This window comes from Eumetopias jubatus, unplaced genomic scaffold (genome assembly GCF_037043125.1).
Source record: "Eumetopias jubatus isolate StellerSeaLion01/CBP00866 unplaced genomic scaffold, mEumJub1_p1.0 scaffold_5, whole genome shotgun sequence".
Lineage (NCBI taxonomy): Eukaryota > Metazoa > Chordata > Mammalia > Carnivora > Otariidae > Eumetopias > Eumetopias jubatus.
In genome coordinates, this window is record NW_028274811.1 from 28,390,701 (window position 1) to 28,406,381 (window position 15,681).

The window sequence follows — 15,681 nt, forward strand, 5'->3', positions numbered from 1 at the left end:
TCCCATAAGGAAGTTACTCCCCTTCCGGACGGTCTCTGCCCATCCGCAGCGCACAGTCTGCACCACAGCCTGAGCGGCACGGGCCTAAGCCCCGCCCCCTGCCCGTCCCCACCGCGCGCAAGCGCAGCCTGGCTCCGCCGGCGACCCTGCCCAGGCTTGCGTGCTGGTCGTCGGCGGGAGATTGGGTCTCGCGATGTGCGCGTGCGTGTGCGTGCGCGATCCTTGCGAGCTCGCGCACGCTTCCCCTCGCAATACTGGGCTGTGGCGGCCTCTTCCTCTTGCGTTTGGGGTAGGACCCTGAGCGGTGGCCGCGGCGAGAGCTGAGAGCCAGCGTCCGCTTTGCCGCCACCGCCCTCGCTGCCTGCCCCTCTGACTTGGGCTCTTCGCTCAGTGCCGAGGCGACGGGCTGGGAAGGGAGCGGCGCCGGCGTGAGGTTCCCAGCTGATGGGCAACCCCTGGGCGCGCTGAGGGGCCGGGCTACCAGCGGCTGAGGTAGGTGGGCGCGCGGGGGTTTGTCAGTGTGGCTCCGAGCAGAGTCGGGGCGGCGGGAGCTCGTGGAGAAGGCGAGAAAGGGGGCCCAGCCTGCCGGTGCGAAGAGGTCTCCGACCCACGTCTGAGGAGGGGCTCTGGCCCAGCCCGCAGCGAGAGGAGGGGCCCCGGACGTAGCCTGCTCGTCCCTCGGCGTGGAGCCATTATTGGGGGGAAATGCCTCCTGCGGCGGGGGGGAGGGGTCACCCTTTCTTTTCTTTGAAAGGTCAAAATTAGCAGTCCTCCCTGTCCCCCGTTAAATTAAAGCCTGCCGGCTTCGAGATGGACGTCTAGATGGAGTGGTCCGTGGACTTCTGCAGCTAGCAGAACTCCCAAGTGCACGGATAGCGGGCTCTGAATTTTGGTTGTGGGAGGGTATTACGACTCTTTCTCTGGTGTGGGCGTGTATCTTCTGTAAAGTTGTTATTGTTAATGCATTAATAATCGCTTTCGGTTACAACAGGTAATACATTTCCAAACGCCTCTTGTCAAATAAGGATTCTGGCACGGGGGAAACTGCGCCGTGGGGCACAATTAAGGGGTAGAAAGAAGACAAAGAAGGCCGTTATTTATGATCTGTCTTGGTATCAAAACTTTCCGTGGTGGGACAGGATGCATGGCTTTTGGCATTTGTTTTGGCCCTCGCTGAATACACTTTCTGAGTGATGTGGGTCACAAATAGACTTTCATTTAGAATTATAAAAACATGATTCTGTATAATCGTTGCAACCCAGATGACCTGAAATAAATATCTGAGAATTAGGTGATGTTTGATCTTCGGAGGAGAGCAGAACTTGGGATTTCTTGAAAGAAAGATATTCTCCATGTTTAGAAAGCTTCAGGAATGCTTTGTGAAGTTACTAAAAATAGTTATAGTTCTTTATGTTGGCAGTAATGAGTACCACATTCAAGAAAAGGGAAAAGAATTATTTCATAAAGAACGGCTCACCCAGGGGTTTTCGTGTTTAAATACAGTAAAACAGCTTCAAGGATAGCAAGTTTTAGTGTGTGCCTTTTTTTTTTTTTTCTTAGGATTAATTTATTTATTTTAGGGGGCGGGGGGAGGGGCAGAGGGAGAGAATCCCAAGCGGACTCCCCGCTGAGTTTGGAGCCGGACGCGGGGGCTCAATCCCACGACCCAAGCGGAAATCAACAGTCAGTTTCTCAACCGACTGAGCTTCCCAGGCGCCCCAGTGTGTGCTTTAAAAATTCTAATTTAGTCATAGTTAAAATATATAGAAGCTCCTAGTTGTCTCCCGTATATTCAGTGAACCATTTTTAAAGGTAATTAACCTCTGATAGACTACACATTGTGTTATGTAACCCTTGGCTTTCATTCAGTCCAAACTTTATAGAAATGTATTCATTCTGACTCTCTTTAAGAAATGTGACCTGCATACTTTCACTGAACTCTGTACTATATTATGGGAAGAGTCTTAACAAGAAAGAACAGTATGCTGCCAAGCCCTGAAGTAGGAGACATTATTAAGTGTAGGATTAATTAATGCTTGTATATATAAATACTGCTTACAAACATATATATCGTGTGTGTGTGTGTGTGTGTGTATGTAGATGATGATACACAAAAGGATCTAATGCTGTTGATTCCCATCTTGAGGTTGAAATCCCAAAGTAGAAAGGATGGGTTTTAGCTCTTTCCTTTTTAGTTAACTACATCAGTAACTGTCATAGTAGATTAATTTCTTTTCCAACTTTTTTTTTTTTTTTTTTAAAGAGAGCTCAGGCTGTGGGTGAGTAGAGTGGGGAGGGGCAGAGGGAGAGAGAATCTTAAGCAGGCTTCACACCCAACTTGAAGCCCCACGCGGGGCTCTATCTCATGACCCTAAGATCATGACCCTTTCGAAATCACTTAACAGAGCCACCCTGGTGCCCCTCTTTTCTAGCTTCTTAATCAGTTATTGAGTAAGTAGAATACTGTGCTGATTTTTTGACAGCAGGGAAGGAAAACATAAAATATAGAAGACTTGAGCTTAGAAATGTTCTTCAGGTCAGTGTCTCATTGTTTGTCCATTGGAATAAACAACTTTACTCCTGTTTTGTGTCCTAGTGCTTACAATAGTGTTTTGCTTGGGCTTGGCTCTCAATAAATGTGAGCCGTGTCAGAAGTAAATTAACATAATACAAACCAAATGCCTAAATTCCTGGAGAAGATTAAAGGAATTGGTGAAAAGTGCCTTTCTTTCTTTCTTTTTTAATTACAGGTCTACTTTTTAAATAGTGTATTTTTTTTTTTCAATGTTTGTTGGTATCCGAGTAGAAGATACTGGCCACCTTGCCTTTAAGAGCCTAACGTAATGTAAGCTGGCTCTGTATCCTGAGTGCTAATATATGGGAATGTTCTGTTAAATTAAGAGGAAGTAAAGTTAAGGGAAGTAAAGTCCAGAGGAAAGGTTTTGATAAATTAATGATAGGAACTTAAAAGGCCTGAAATGTAAAGCACTGAAATAGACTGTAGGAAGAAACATTTTCTTCCTTTACTGTCATTGCTGGTTGTGGAAGGGAACTTGTACCTTTCTACCTCGTTTTACTAGAGCTTTCCTTGCAGCAGGGTGATTTCTGACTGATAAAATTGAAAAGGGGGTAACTTTTTCTCTTAAAATCTTCTCAGAGGTCTGTGTTTCTCTTTGTTTTTGCATGGGGTCTCTAGTCTAACTTTATTGGCAATAAACTAGTATTTTGATTCCTAATTCCTGTTTATATGTCTCAATTAGTTTATAACTTGAAGGGGAAAGGAAGTGGTTAGTCCCTTCACAGAGTCCAATGTTAGCTTTTCTTCAATTTGGAAAACAAATCTGTTTGACTTTGTAGATATTATCAACAGAAAGATTTTGTGGATATTTGGAGAGGTATGAGCAAAAGAGGTGAATAAAAAACAGGAATATTTTAAAGTGGGTCTTATGTTTTCATTTTAGTATAGCTGGGTCATTCTCATGGTAGGGGGTGAGTTTTGCCCCCCCCACGCCCCCCACGCCCCCCGCCAGGGAATATTTGGCAATGTATGGGGAAACTTTAGGTTGTCAAATTGGGAGGGAGAAGAGAGTGTAGTTACTGACATCTAGTGGGTAGAGGTTAGGAATGCTCCTAAGCATCTTAAAATACACAGGACACCCCCTGCCCAAGAATTATCTGATTCAAATGACAGTGCTACTCTTGAGAAACCCTGATGTAGTTGTGTATTATGCTGAAATTGTTGGTTCTGATGTCAGATTACCTGAATTCCTATTTGGCTTTACCATTTCCTAATGTGTGACCTTGCAAATTGCTAAAAATCCCTCCTTTCTGTAAAATAAGGCTAATAATAGTATGTTCCTCATAGAGTTGTGTGGATTAAATCAGATAATGTGCAAAGTGCCGAGCTTATTACCTGGCACATAGAAAATGTTTTAACTTTCAGCTAATATTACTACATTTGGAACACATCTTGATCTGTCGTTATTTCTGAGCTGAAATTAGAATTTGAGCTGGTGAAGTGATAATTAATAACATTTCTTATTATATCCTTGGGGAGTGAGCAAAGAATTACTCCTTTTAATATTTGTGTTAACTCATTTAAATTGTTCTATGTTCTCAAGTCTGTAGGCTTCTGCCATAAACAAGTAGCTTCTCATTGTAGATATTCTTCCTTTATAGTTAAGACTTTAAGCCAGCTGGCGAATAGCTCTGTATCTGTTGATTTTTAGGAAATATTTAGTAATTTGACAAATTCAGTTCTGTGACTTGATTCCCATTTCCTTTTGCCTTTATAACTGAGGTTTTGGTGCCATTTTACATGTATGGTGTGTGTAGGCAAACATTAACAGCTTCGGGGCTAGATACTACTATACACCCGTGACTCTTTTTCTAAATCTGAATTGGAACTCATATCTTTATTTTTCTAACCTTATTGGACTATAATACTTAGTTTCACTACACTCATTTTCTGGCGCACCTGGGGAGCTCAGTCAGTTAAACATCTCCTTTGGCTCAGGCATTGATCCCGGGGTCCTGGGATCGAACCCAGCATCGGGCTCCCTGCTCAGCCGGGAGTCTACCTCTCCCTCCTCCTTCTGCCTTTCCTCCAGCTCATGCTGTCTCTCACTCTCTCTCTCTAATAAATAAATAAAATCTTTAAAAAAAAATAAACTCATTTTCTGTGTGTCTAAATGATATGGCTGTTCAGTGCTGATCTGTTATGGTAGTGGTTGTAATATATACTTTATAAAGAAAAAAAAATCACGGGGATGTTTTCACAGAACAGAGACTGGACTCTTTGTTAATTAGTCGGTCACAGGGCTCTTTTAAGGGAAGAAGATCCACACATATTTATGATCAGGAAGAAATTGCACATTCAGCTTTTTGTCTTGATAATCATACCTTCAAAATAGAAATATTTTATTATGATTGTTACCCATATTTTTGTAGTGTAATTCTCAATTGTATAAGTGTTGATTCATTTTAGCTACTGGAAACCTTTGTTCACCTTTTATGAGTACTTCCTCCTGTTTGGATAGTTTGGATTAAAAGTTTTTGTTTTGGGGTTTTTTTATGGATTAGTTAATTTAAAGGGGGTCAGTACCTTGAGAGATTGTGTTCTTAGCTTGGCACATTCCGTGTTTTGTAAAGTGTAGCATACACTGAAGATCCTTTTTTTCCCCTTTAATTTTATTTTTTTATTTTTTTATTTTTTAAAGATTTTATTTATTTATTTGAGAGAGAGCATGAGAGGGGAAAGGGTCAGAGAGAGAAGCAGACTCCCTGCTGAGCAGGGAGCCCGATGTGGGACTCGATCCCGGGACTCCAGGATCATGACCTGAGCCAAAGGCAGTAAGCTTAACCAACTGAGCCACCCAGGCGCCCCCTCCCCTTTTTTTAAAAGATTTGTTTATTTTAGCAAGCCAGCGAGATCGAGAGCGCATGCGCAAGTGGGGGAAGGGGCAGAGGGAAAGAATCTTGAAGCAGACTCCCTGCTGAGTGCGGTGCTTGAAGCAGGGCTCTATCTCATGACCCTTGAGATCATGTCCTGAGCCGAAACTAAGTCAGATGCTTAACTGAGGGAGCCACCCAGGTGCCCCAACACTGAGGATTCTATGTCAATAATAAGTTATAATAAGGAGGAAGTGTCCCCCTTGTGGCAACTATGGCCAGATCAGACGTGTATATGTGAGAAATAAAAGGCCAAAAGAAGACATTCTAAGAATGTTAGGCAAATGGAAAAAAAAAAAAAAAAGAATAATGTTAATAGAGTTCTTGTGTTTGTTGTTATCCTTCTGGGTTTTATAATCTAGAAGAAAAGAACCTATAAAATGTAACAGATTTAGGGGTGCCTGGGTGGCTCAGTCGTTAAGCGTCTGCCTTTGGCTCAGGTCATGATCTCAGGGTCCTGGGATCGAGCCCCACATCGGGCTTCCTGCTCGGCGGGGAGCCTGCTTCTCCCTCTCCCACTCCCACTGCTTGTGTTCCCTCTCTCGCTGTGTCTCTCTCTGTCAAATAAATAAAATCTTTTTTACAAAAATGTAATAGATTTATTCTCTAATTATCCACCTTTCCTTTTCCTAAGCAGAGAACATTATGGCTACTAATGCAGTATTATAGTTATCTTGTGTGACTTATGTCCATACCCTTGGTTAAGTTGAGGAAAACAAGTATCTTTGAATCCGCTGATGTGTGTTTGTTTATAAGTGGTCTGGAGTCCTGCCTGTCAGCCTAATTTTAGGTAGCCTACATAGTTTTTGGAAGACAGACTATTTTCCCACTGAATACTGTCATACAGGTGTATATTTGTATATGTGTATTTATGCATATTTGTCATTTATTTTTGGTAGAAAATGATGCATCCTGTTGCCAGCAGTAATCCGGCTTTCTGTGGGCCTGGCAAGCCTTCCTGCCTCAATGAAGATGCCATGAGAGCTGCTGATCAGTTTGACATATATTCCTCCCAGCAAAGCAAATATAGCCACACAGTCAGCCACAAACCAATGGCTTGTCAGAGGCAAGACCCATTAAATGAAACACACTTGCAGACTACAAGTGGCAGAAGTCTAGAGATAAAAGATGAACTAAAGAAAAAGAAAAATCTCAACCGATCCGGTAAACGTGGCCGACCTTCAGGAACCACCAAATCCGCAGGATACCGTACCAGCACAGGCCGACCCTTGGGAACCACCAAAGCAGCTGGATTTAAGACAAGTCCAGGCAGACCTTTGGGTACAACCAAAGCTGCAGGATACAAAGTCAGCCCAGGGAGACCTCCAGGTAGCATTAAAGCTCTATCCCGGCTTGCCGATCTTGGTTATGGCTGTGGCACCGCTGCCTTTCCTTACCCTATGATGCATGGCAGGGCAGTTCATGGGGTAGAGGAAACCAGCAGTGAAGTCAAGCCACCCAATGAGTGAGTGAGGCAGGAAAGGAGAGCCAGGTTTAGAAGGAATATTGTGAATAATCCCAAAGCTTCTGGTTTTATTTCGACATACATGGTATTATGGCCTGGGCTTTCCAAATTTGTTTTCCCGTTTGATTTGTTTTCCTGCCTTTGCTTAGAAACTGCCATATGCTGACAGATGCACTCAGGGCATGAGCAGTGGCATTGTATTTGTATATAGGTTCAAGTGTAATACCTAACTAAATCATTTTTGCTTTTCCTTTAGAGTTCTGGTTGTGTCTCATATTTCATTACTCCTTTTGGGCCATTTTAAATAGATGCTTTATGTGCTAAACAACTGAAACCATTATACCTGTTAGTTTGTGAAGTAAGCCTACAATATAATAAAGATAGTATCCAAGGTATTTTTAACTGATGGAACAAAGCAAACTAATGATTCAGGATTACTTGAGGTAATGGCTGTGAGTTTTGTAACATTTATTTTCATGAGACAGGACACAGATATTTGTATGCTTTGGCATTTACACAGACTTCAGATGTTAAAAATCTTTTAATGTTCTAGGTTTAATAAAGCAGCAGAAGCTTATTTATTTTATTTTATTGATTTACATGGTATTAATTGATTTAACCATCATTCCTAAAAGAATTCTTTAGTGTTTGCCTTTCAACAATGATACGTTGTGTATTTTTTAATTGCCTAAGAGCATATATACCAAACACTACAAACAATTCATATTTACACAAAAATTAAACTTTTTAATGAAAACACATTACATTTCTGGTGAAATATGCATTCTGAGAATAGCATACTTAATATAATAGAAAAACATTCTTAAGGTCTGCATGTAGCTGTAGTCACTACATTTTGCCTTTCATATGTTTAGTTTTAAAGCATTATACTTAAAACATTTATTAATGTTCATTCATTCAAAATTTTATTAGTTTTTTTCCTGAGAAATTGTCCCATTGCATTAGCACTTACTGTGGTTTCAGGTTTATATCTACCAAAGGACACAAATTGAATGGTAGAGTCTAAAACTGGTATAAACAAAATGCAATTGTCTGACTGTCAGAACCCAAATATTAAGAAATATATTGGAATCCATCTATGCATGAATCATGTAAAAATATGTTGATTAGTTTAATTAAAAATCTAATTGTTGGCTCCAGTGAGACCACTTCATCCAAAAGAAAATTTTTTCCAACAATGTTTGCTTTAGAAGCAAGATAGAAAAGAAAAAGTATTGGGTAGATGTGTATGGTAGGGACAGAGAGAAATCACTCTTCTCCCCTTTCTGAAAGTAATAGTCTTCGTTAATATGCATTTTATTTATTCTGAGTTTGTTCTCAATAAAATAAACTTTACAAACTTTGGATTTGAAAAAAAATTCCACTCAAATTGTGGAATTTTAAATGCCTTTGAGATTATAGTGTAGATTTGCAGGACCCAAAAACTTTTAAAATAATTAGAATTTTAAAAGGGTGCACATTGTGTTATTTGGGCTTGCTCTCAGTTAATGCAAACTCTCGTTATTGCAAATGGATGTCATGTTTTGTACCTTTTCATCAGGAAAAAAGCAGCAAGCCTTCAGGCGTTCCAGTGATGCCTGACACAATGAGCTGGACTTATGCTGCTCTTTATATAGTAGGAGGTGTTGCATTGTATGTGGGGACTGTGTGCACTGGCATCTAAGACAGTGAGTGACCTCAACAATTTTAGCTTTGCACAAACCATAGAGAACAATATTGGATGACTATATAATAAGTTGTAACATTCTGGCAGCTAAATTGTTACAAGAGTTTCTCCTTGCAGAAGCTTAAAATATAAAACTTTGAATAATTTACTCAGAACAGTGTAACTTCTGACACACAAATGCTTACATCTTTATTCATATGTTTATCCAGTTTTGATATGTATCTGTCATTTAGCTGTTTCTCAAGGTGATGTTCAGCAGTTGGCTACTTAAAAATCCTCTTTTGAGTTCCTGAAAATAACTGTTTAATTAAATGTTCTACCGTAGGGTAATGTATATCACCGTTAAGGATTTGGTTGCCTCTTGTTTTATACTGTGTCCATTTGACAATATCCTTTAGGTTTATTTTCATTCCTGATTTTGTTGTACATACCCTTCCCTTTCTCTCTTGCCATTGCTTCATTCATTCATTGCCCTGCCTCTTTCCCATCCTCCAGCACATCTACTCAGTGGTGCTGTGCTGTGTGTCAGAAGATAAAGCAGGTGTATTATTGTATAATGAATTTTGTATACATGTTAATGAAATGGTGAAATCAGCTAAAGGAATTCTGTTCATAACAGTGTTTATTAATATCAGGAGGCGAATGGCTACAGTTGTGAATGGTTAACATTGTTTAGAAAGCTGAATTTTCTGTTCATGTAAGCATTTACCTGGAGTAATTAGATCTGTATGGTGGTGAGCATCTCCTGATTCCACTTCCTTTTCTCCTTGTGAAGTTTATTGGTGCCATGCTGAAGAGAAAGACATCTAAGTGATAACATGAAGTCTTAAAATATAAAATATTTTTACTTCTCTATAAAGACTACATTGTGCATCTTTTGTAACACTGTCTCTTGTCATGATAAACACTGAAATAGCATGTTAAACAATTGCCTATACTTAATATAATCAGTTGGGGAAAACTGGCCTTTTCCTCCAACTGTGTGATTGTTCCTTGAAAGGTAAATTGCTAATTTTATATTGTATAATTCTGTTCTTCATAAAATAGGTTTCACTATTCTATATTAAAACTGTTGGTCAGAAAATGATCTGCTTTCAAGTAAGTTTGCTTTACTTTTTTTCTTTGACAACTATTTTAACATGCCTTATTTATTATATTAACAAATAAGCAGCTAATACAGATGAAATTTTCATTTTTTGACAGATATAACCTTGCATAACTAATCTTTAGTATGGGATGATTTTGATACTATCTTTGGAGTTTTGCACTGGATATTAAAAAAATACTGGCATAATGTATTGGAAGAAAATAAGTATCTGATTAATTTTTAATATTTGGGGACATTTTTAAAATCAGTGTTCAATTAGACTAAAATATTCTTTATATTTTTTATTTACTTTTTAAAGAAGACATCTGTTAAAGTAATGAAAGTAATCTTCATTCCAAACTGATGTTTGTGTGAATTTACATGTATATTTTCATGATGTAATAGAGTTTCTTTGAGTTAAGGAGGAAAAAACAATTATCTGGATCCATTTATTAGGTTAAAGGTGATCCAGCCAGTGTAAGAAAAACCAGTGTATGAGCTAAAGAAAAAAAAAAACCTTCTCCTTTATATTCTAAGAAGCTTTAAAAAAATAATTCAGGGGATGTTGGCGATACCTGCTGCTCTTGTCAGTCATTGTCTCTATATGCAGTAAAATTTTGTGATCCCTTTATGATATAAAAATTCACAACAGTTAAAAACATTTTTTTCCTTGGACATAAAATATTTAGATGCTATTATATTTTTGTTTTTATTATGGCTTCCCTATACGCTATTAAACTCTAGGATGTATCTAAATCTTTCCTTTGCTTTTCCCTCCCCCTCCTCCAAAGTAGGTAAATCTGTACTCTCACATACAATGTATTTAATTTTTGGAAATTTTAATGCTATAGTAAATCAAGTGTGTGATTTATAGTAATCAGACCACTTTGATTCTTTAAGTTTCACAGTTTCCTTTTTCCACAGATAATTACAGAGAAAATAATTACCAATTAACTAATACAAGCACGCTGTCCTCTGCTGTAAAAAGTCTGAATAGATACTGTGTATGTTTTTATGTCCATGAACTTGAGCTACTCGTGTGCAATTATGTGTATGGGAATGGAGTAGTGTTCATGATTTGTATCTACATCATCATATGGATGTATATTTATTAATAAAGTCATTACTTTAAAACCAACTATGTTTACTGCTTTATTTTCTTAGCACAATATTTGTGAAGTAGAGGAATGGTAAGTGGTAAATATTTATCATGACTGGATCTCGTATTTTCCTGCCTGTGCTTTCTGAAATCTGCCCCTCTGTACTTTTGTTTTTCTCAAAATAGTAATATTTGTATATCTGTAATTTAAAATCCTAACTTTTTGGGCGCCTCGGTGGCTCAGATGGTTAAGCGTCTGCCTTCGGCTCAGGTCATGATCCTAGGGTCCTGGGATCGAGTTCCCGCATCAGACTCCCTGCTAGGCAGGGAGCCTGCTTCTCCCTCTGCCTCTCTCTCTCTCTGACTCTCATGAATAAATAAATAAATAAAAACATTTAAAAAAAATAAAATCCTAACTTTTTAAAAAGATTTTACTTATTTATTTGACAGAGAGACACAGCGAGAGAGGGAACACAAGCAGGGGGAGTGGGAGAGGGAGAAGCAGGCTTCCTGCTGAGCCCGGAGCCCAATGCGGGCCTCAATCCCAGGACCCTGGGATCATGACCTGAGCGGAAGGCAGACGCTTAATGACTGAGCCACCTAGGCGCCCCCATCTATGGCTGCTTTTGTAATAAAATGGCAGAGCTGAGAAGTTTTGACATAAGACCAGCAAGACATAAATTATTTACTAATTATTCCTTTATGGGAAAGTTTGCTGACCCCTCATGTAGAAGAATAAATTGGAGTAGGAAACAAATGAAATTTGAATTTCAAAACCTGAATGAATGATGGCTTTTTTTGCTTTTGAATTGTTTTAAATATTCTTCAAGTTATACTTTTTTTTTAGGTTTTTATTTATTTTTTGATACAGCGAGAGAGGGAACACAAGTAGGGGGAGTGGGAGAAGGAGAAGCAGGCTTCCCACTGAGCAGGGAGCCCAATGCGGGGCTCGATCTCAGGATCCTGGGATCATGACCTGAGCCGAATGCAGATGCTTAACGACTGAGCCACCCAGGTGCTCTTCAAATTATACTTAAAAGCATTTTTATGTGTGCTTTTCCTCAAATTGTTGAAGTACTTGGACTTCTACATGAGAAGGTGCCATTGATTAGGTGTACTGTTCCTAATCTGGGAAGAGATCTACACCATCATAGTACTGGATCATTCACTGTGGCCGGAAGGATTACTTAGTCACAATGTTTATACCACATTTTCTGTAGGTCTTTGTAATGGTTTTATAGTAAAAATGTATTTGTCCATTGTAGTTATACTTGCCAAAATTCTCATTCTCTGGCAGTTGTCAAAAAAGCCAGCCAACTGAAGATTTGTAGGTTGAAGAGAAGGCAGTCTCCATTTACCACCTAGAATTTATGCCTTGAATATAATTAACACTTGTGGTTTTGATCCCATTAGTCGCCAGTGGTGTGTGAGAATCACAAACAACTTTTGGGAAGATGTAAATCAATTGGCATTTCATAGTTTTATAACAACATAGAAGCATGAATTTTGGAACAAATGCATCGAATATTACACTTTTGCTAAGAATGTCCTACTAGAATGAAAGTAGGTCTGCTGCCACCATACCTTTTCCCTTCTTAGCACCCAAATTTCTTTGTTCTGAGTTTATAAGGATTTCATCATTAATACCAATCAGTCCTGTTTCAAGATGTGTGTCACAAGTATCTCGTTAAGTACATGGGAATTTTAATACCTGATTTCTGTAAGAGCATTAGAGTAGTAGAGGTGAAAAGACAGAGGTGAAGTGGGGTAAACTGTTGGCAAGCAGAATACACGTGGCCTTTTTGGTGATAGCATTGTAAAAAGTCACCCTTAAAGGAACTTCTAGATGCTTCAAAATTAATGCCAAACTTAAATCCTTTCTAAAAATCAAAGCACAAAACCCCCATTGGAGTAGAAGTATAACAGGGTACAGTGATAATGGTTTTAGTATAGTACTTGGCATAAATAATGAACACTTTACATGCTTTCATTAAATCACTGCAGTTTTATTGAATGGTGTCAAAGGAATTGGAACACCCCTGTTACTGTTAAGAAAACTTGAATCCTATGGAAGTTAAATAATTCACCCAGAATTATACACCCAGTAAGTAGTCAGCTGGGGCTCTTAACCACGATCTTCTACTCACCATTGGAAAATTTTTTAAATGGTATTTTAAACAGATCTGCCTCTAATCTCTCTCTAGTAGTAGGGATTTTTGTACTGGCCTGCGATAAATGTTGCTTTGGAAAACTAATATATTCATTTTGTCTTCATGCCAGTAGCTCTTCTGAGAACCTAGGGGCTCTGAAGTAGCTTCTTAAGGAGAGTGACAAAAAAGTTAGACTTTTCTTTTTCTCGAATTTGTCTTTTTCTTTCTTTTTTTAAGATTTTATTTATTTGACAGCACAAGCAGGGGGAGCGGCAGGCAGAAGGAGAGGGAGCAGCCGGATCCCTGGGGAGCAAGAAGCCTAAAGCGGGGCTCGATCCCAGGTCCCTGGGATCATGACCCGAGCTGAAGGCAGTCACTTAACCAACTGAGCCACCCAGGTGCCCTACTAATTTATCTTTTTCATTATTCTTAAAATCTTTAGTCCTTTTTGTTAGGTGTTTATTGCCATATGAACTAGGCATGTTTTTGTGTACAGTCTGCCCATTTTGTCTTTGAGCTGCCTGGTACTAGTTAGTGACCGCTAAGAAGTTGGTATGTGATATAATGTCTATCAGCTGTCCCTTTATCCTTGGGCTAGCCCTCACAACAGACACAAGTTCTTTCCCCTTGTCGTTTTTGTATTGATTTTACTTGCTAATTTTGTTAATTTGCCTCAAATAACCTATCAATCTCATCAAGGAAAATATTTTTAATTAGTTTTGGAAAATCCTAGTTTCTATATTTACATGACCCTTGGTTTGTAATAATGCTGTTTTTGATACTGGAAATTTTAATCTTTATCAGGCTAATGTATTTCTGAGTATCTCAGGTTTCCCATTTTATCTACCTATCTGTATCCTGTGTATCAGGGTTTACAGAAATGATAGGGGTTTTTTTTTTTTTAAGATTTTATTTTATTTACTTTTTTAAAGACATTTTTTTTAAGCAAGCTCTGTACCCATCCTGGGGCTTGAACTCACAACCCCGAGATCAGGAGTTGCATGTTCTTCTGACTGAGCCAGCCAGGCGCCCATATGGTAATGATAGTTGTAACAGAGGCCCCGAAATGCGATGGCTCTGATAAAGGTAGCCTATTTCTCACCACATAAATGTCTTGTGTAGTCTTTCAAAGACCTGGTCTCCAAGTGAGTTTTGCCATGTCCAAAACATGGTTTCCAAGATTACTCCGTTTTTATTTTAGTTGGCTAAAGGAAGAGGCTTTGGAAGTCCAGGCCCTTTTAAGTAAGTTGTGTCACTTCTCACGGTTCTTTGACTAAAGGTTGGTCACATGATTGCCTATGACTGCAAGAGGCACTGGGAAGTCTAGTTCATTCTTGGGCAGCCACGATCAGTTATGGAAGGAGAGAATGGATTTTAGTGGCAATCTTTACCGCATCCCTGTAGGTAGGGGTTGTGGGCCAAACTTGGGAGTGGAATGAAGAAGCAAAATCCTACAGATTACCTGAAACCAAACTGATGTTTTTGAAGCTAATTTAAATCATTACTAGGTGTCATATTTTTTTGAACAACTGTTATTCATTAAAGATTTGAGTGCTGTCTTTGGGCCAAACACTATTATGAGTGCACTAGACGACTGGTCTGTAGTCTAATGAAAGGTTCAGCCAAGTAAACAGACAATTATACAATATAATCAATTCTATTTCCGGAGTAAATGGGGGAGGAGGCTATAAAAATATGCGAGATGAAATATTTAAGCTAAGCACTGAAAGATGAGATGGATTGAAATGTGGAAGAGGGGAGAGTATTGGAGACAGAAGGAAGAAAACACACAAAAGCCTGGAGAGCATGATATTCTTTAACAATGAATAATTGTAGGGTGAGTGGTAGTGGTGAACAAGGATTGAGAAGGGGAGATGAAATGGACCTAAATATAGAAGGACCCAGAAAATCAATTTAGAGTTTCAATTTTGAGGACAATGGTGAGCCCGTTGGAAGGTTTTAAGTAAGAGAATGACTTACATTTGTAGTTTAGGTTGGCTTGGAGGAGGAGAGATTAGAGGCAGGCACCGTGGTAAAGTCTCATTTGGGTGAGATACTAAGATTAGGGTTGCGCAATGGGGAAGAGAGAGGGGGGAGATTGTGATCTGAGACACGTAGTTAATAAAACCTGGTGTCAGTATTGAGGGGAAAAGAGAAATCAAAGATAATGAGTGGGGGCGGCACCCAGTTGACTTAGTGGATCATGCATCTCTTGATCTCGGGCTTGCAAGTTCAAATCCCATGCTCGGTGTAGAGATTACTTAAAACTGAAATCTTAAAAAAAATAATAATAATGAGTGGTGACAGAGTATTAACCAGACTAGGGAACGTGTGAGTGTGTGCATGGTGGGGGAGGTGGTTAGATGGAGCATATCCAAACCAAGTATGATGGTTCAGATGGCCCCTGCCTACATCAAAGGGTTGTTTTTTCTAGAATAGCCCAAGATCTACCCCTTTGTGGATGAAAGTAAATACTGGTTTTATAGCTGATGGAGGGTACAAGGCAGAAAGGAACTACTTTTTTTCTTTTTTTGAATTGAGGTATAATTGACATACATTATATTAGTTTCAGGTGCACAACATGATATACTATTTTTATATATTGCAAAATGATCTCTACAATAAGTTTAGTTAACATCTGTCACCATACATAGTTGCACGATTTTTCTTGTGGTGAAAACTTTTTTTTTTAAGATTTTATTTTTTTATCTGACAGAGCACAAGCAGGGGGAGCGGCAAAGG

General features: G+C 39.2%; 1 protein-coding gene across 1 annotated transcript; it reads left to right on the forward strand.

Moving 5' to 3' along the window:
- The first annotated feature begins 233 nt into the window (after positions 1 to 233).
- On the forward strand, positions 234 to 10,828 carry CUNH5orf24 (chromosome unknown C5orf24 homolog). The gene is made up of 2 exons (XM_028103670.2): positions 234 to 492; positions 6,351 to 10,828. The coding sequence occupies exon 2, from the start codon at positions 6,354 to 6,356 to the stop codon at positions 6,918 to 6,920; it is 567 nt and encodes a 188-aa protein (XP_027959471.1). The 5' UTR covers positions 234 to 492; positions 6,351 to 6,353; the 3' UTR covers positions 6,921 to 10,828.
- Positions 10,829 to 15,681: the final 4,853 nt, after the last annotated feature.

Coding starts and splice junctions, on each gene's coding strand:
- CUNH5orf24 (XM_028103670.2), top strand. CDS start 6,354: ATGATGCATCCTGTTGCCAGCAGTAATCCGGCTTTCTGTGGGCCTGGC.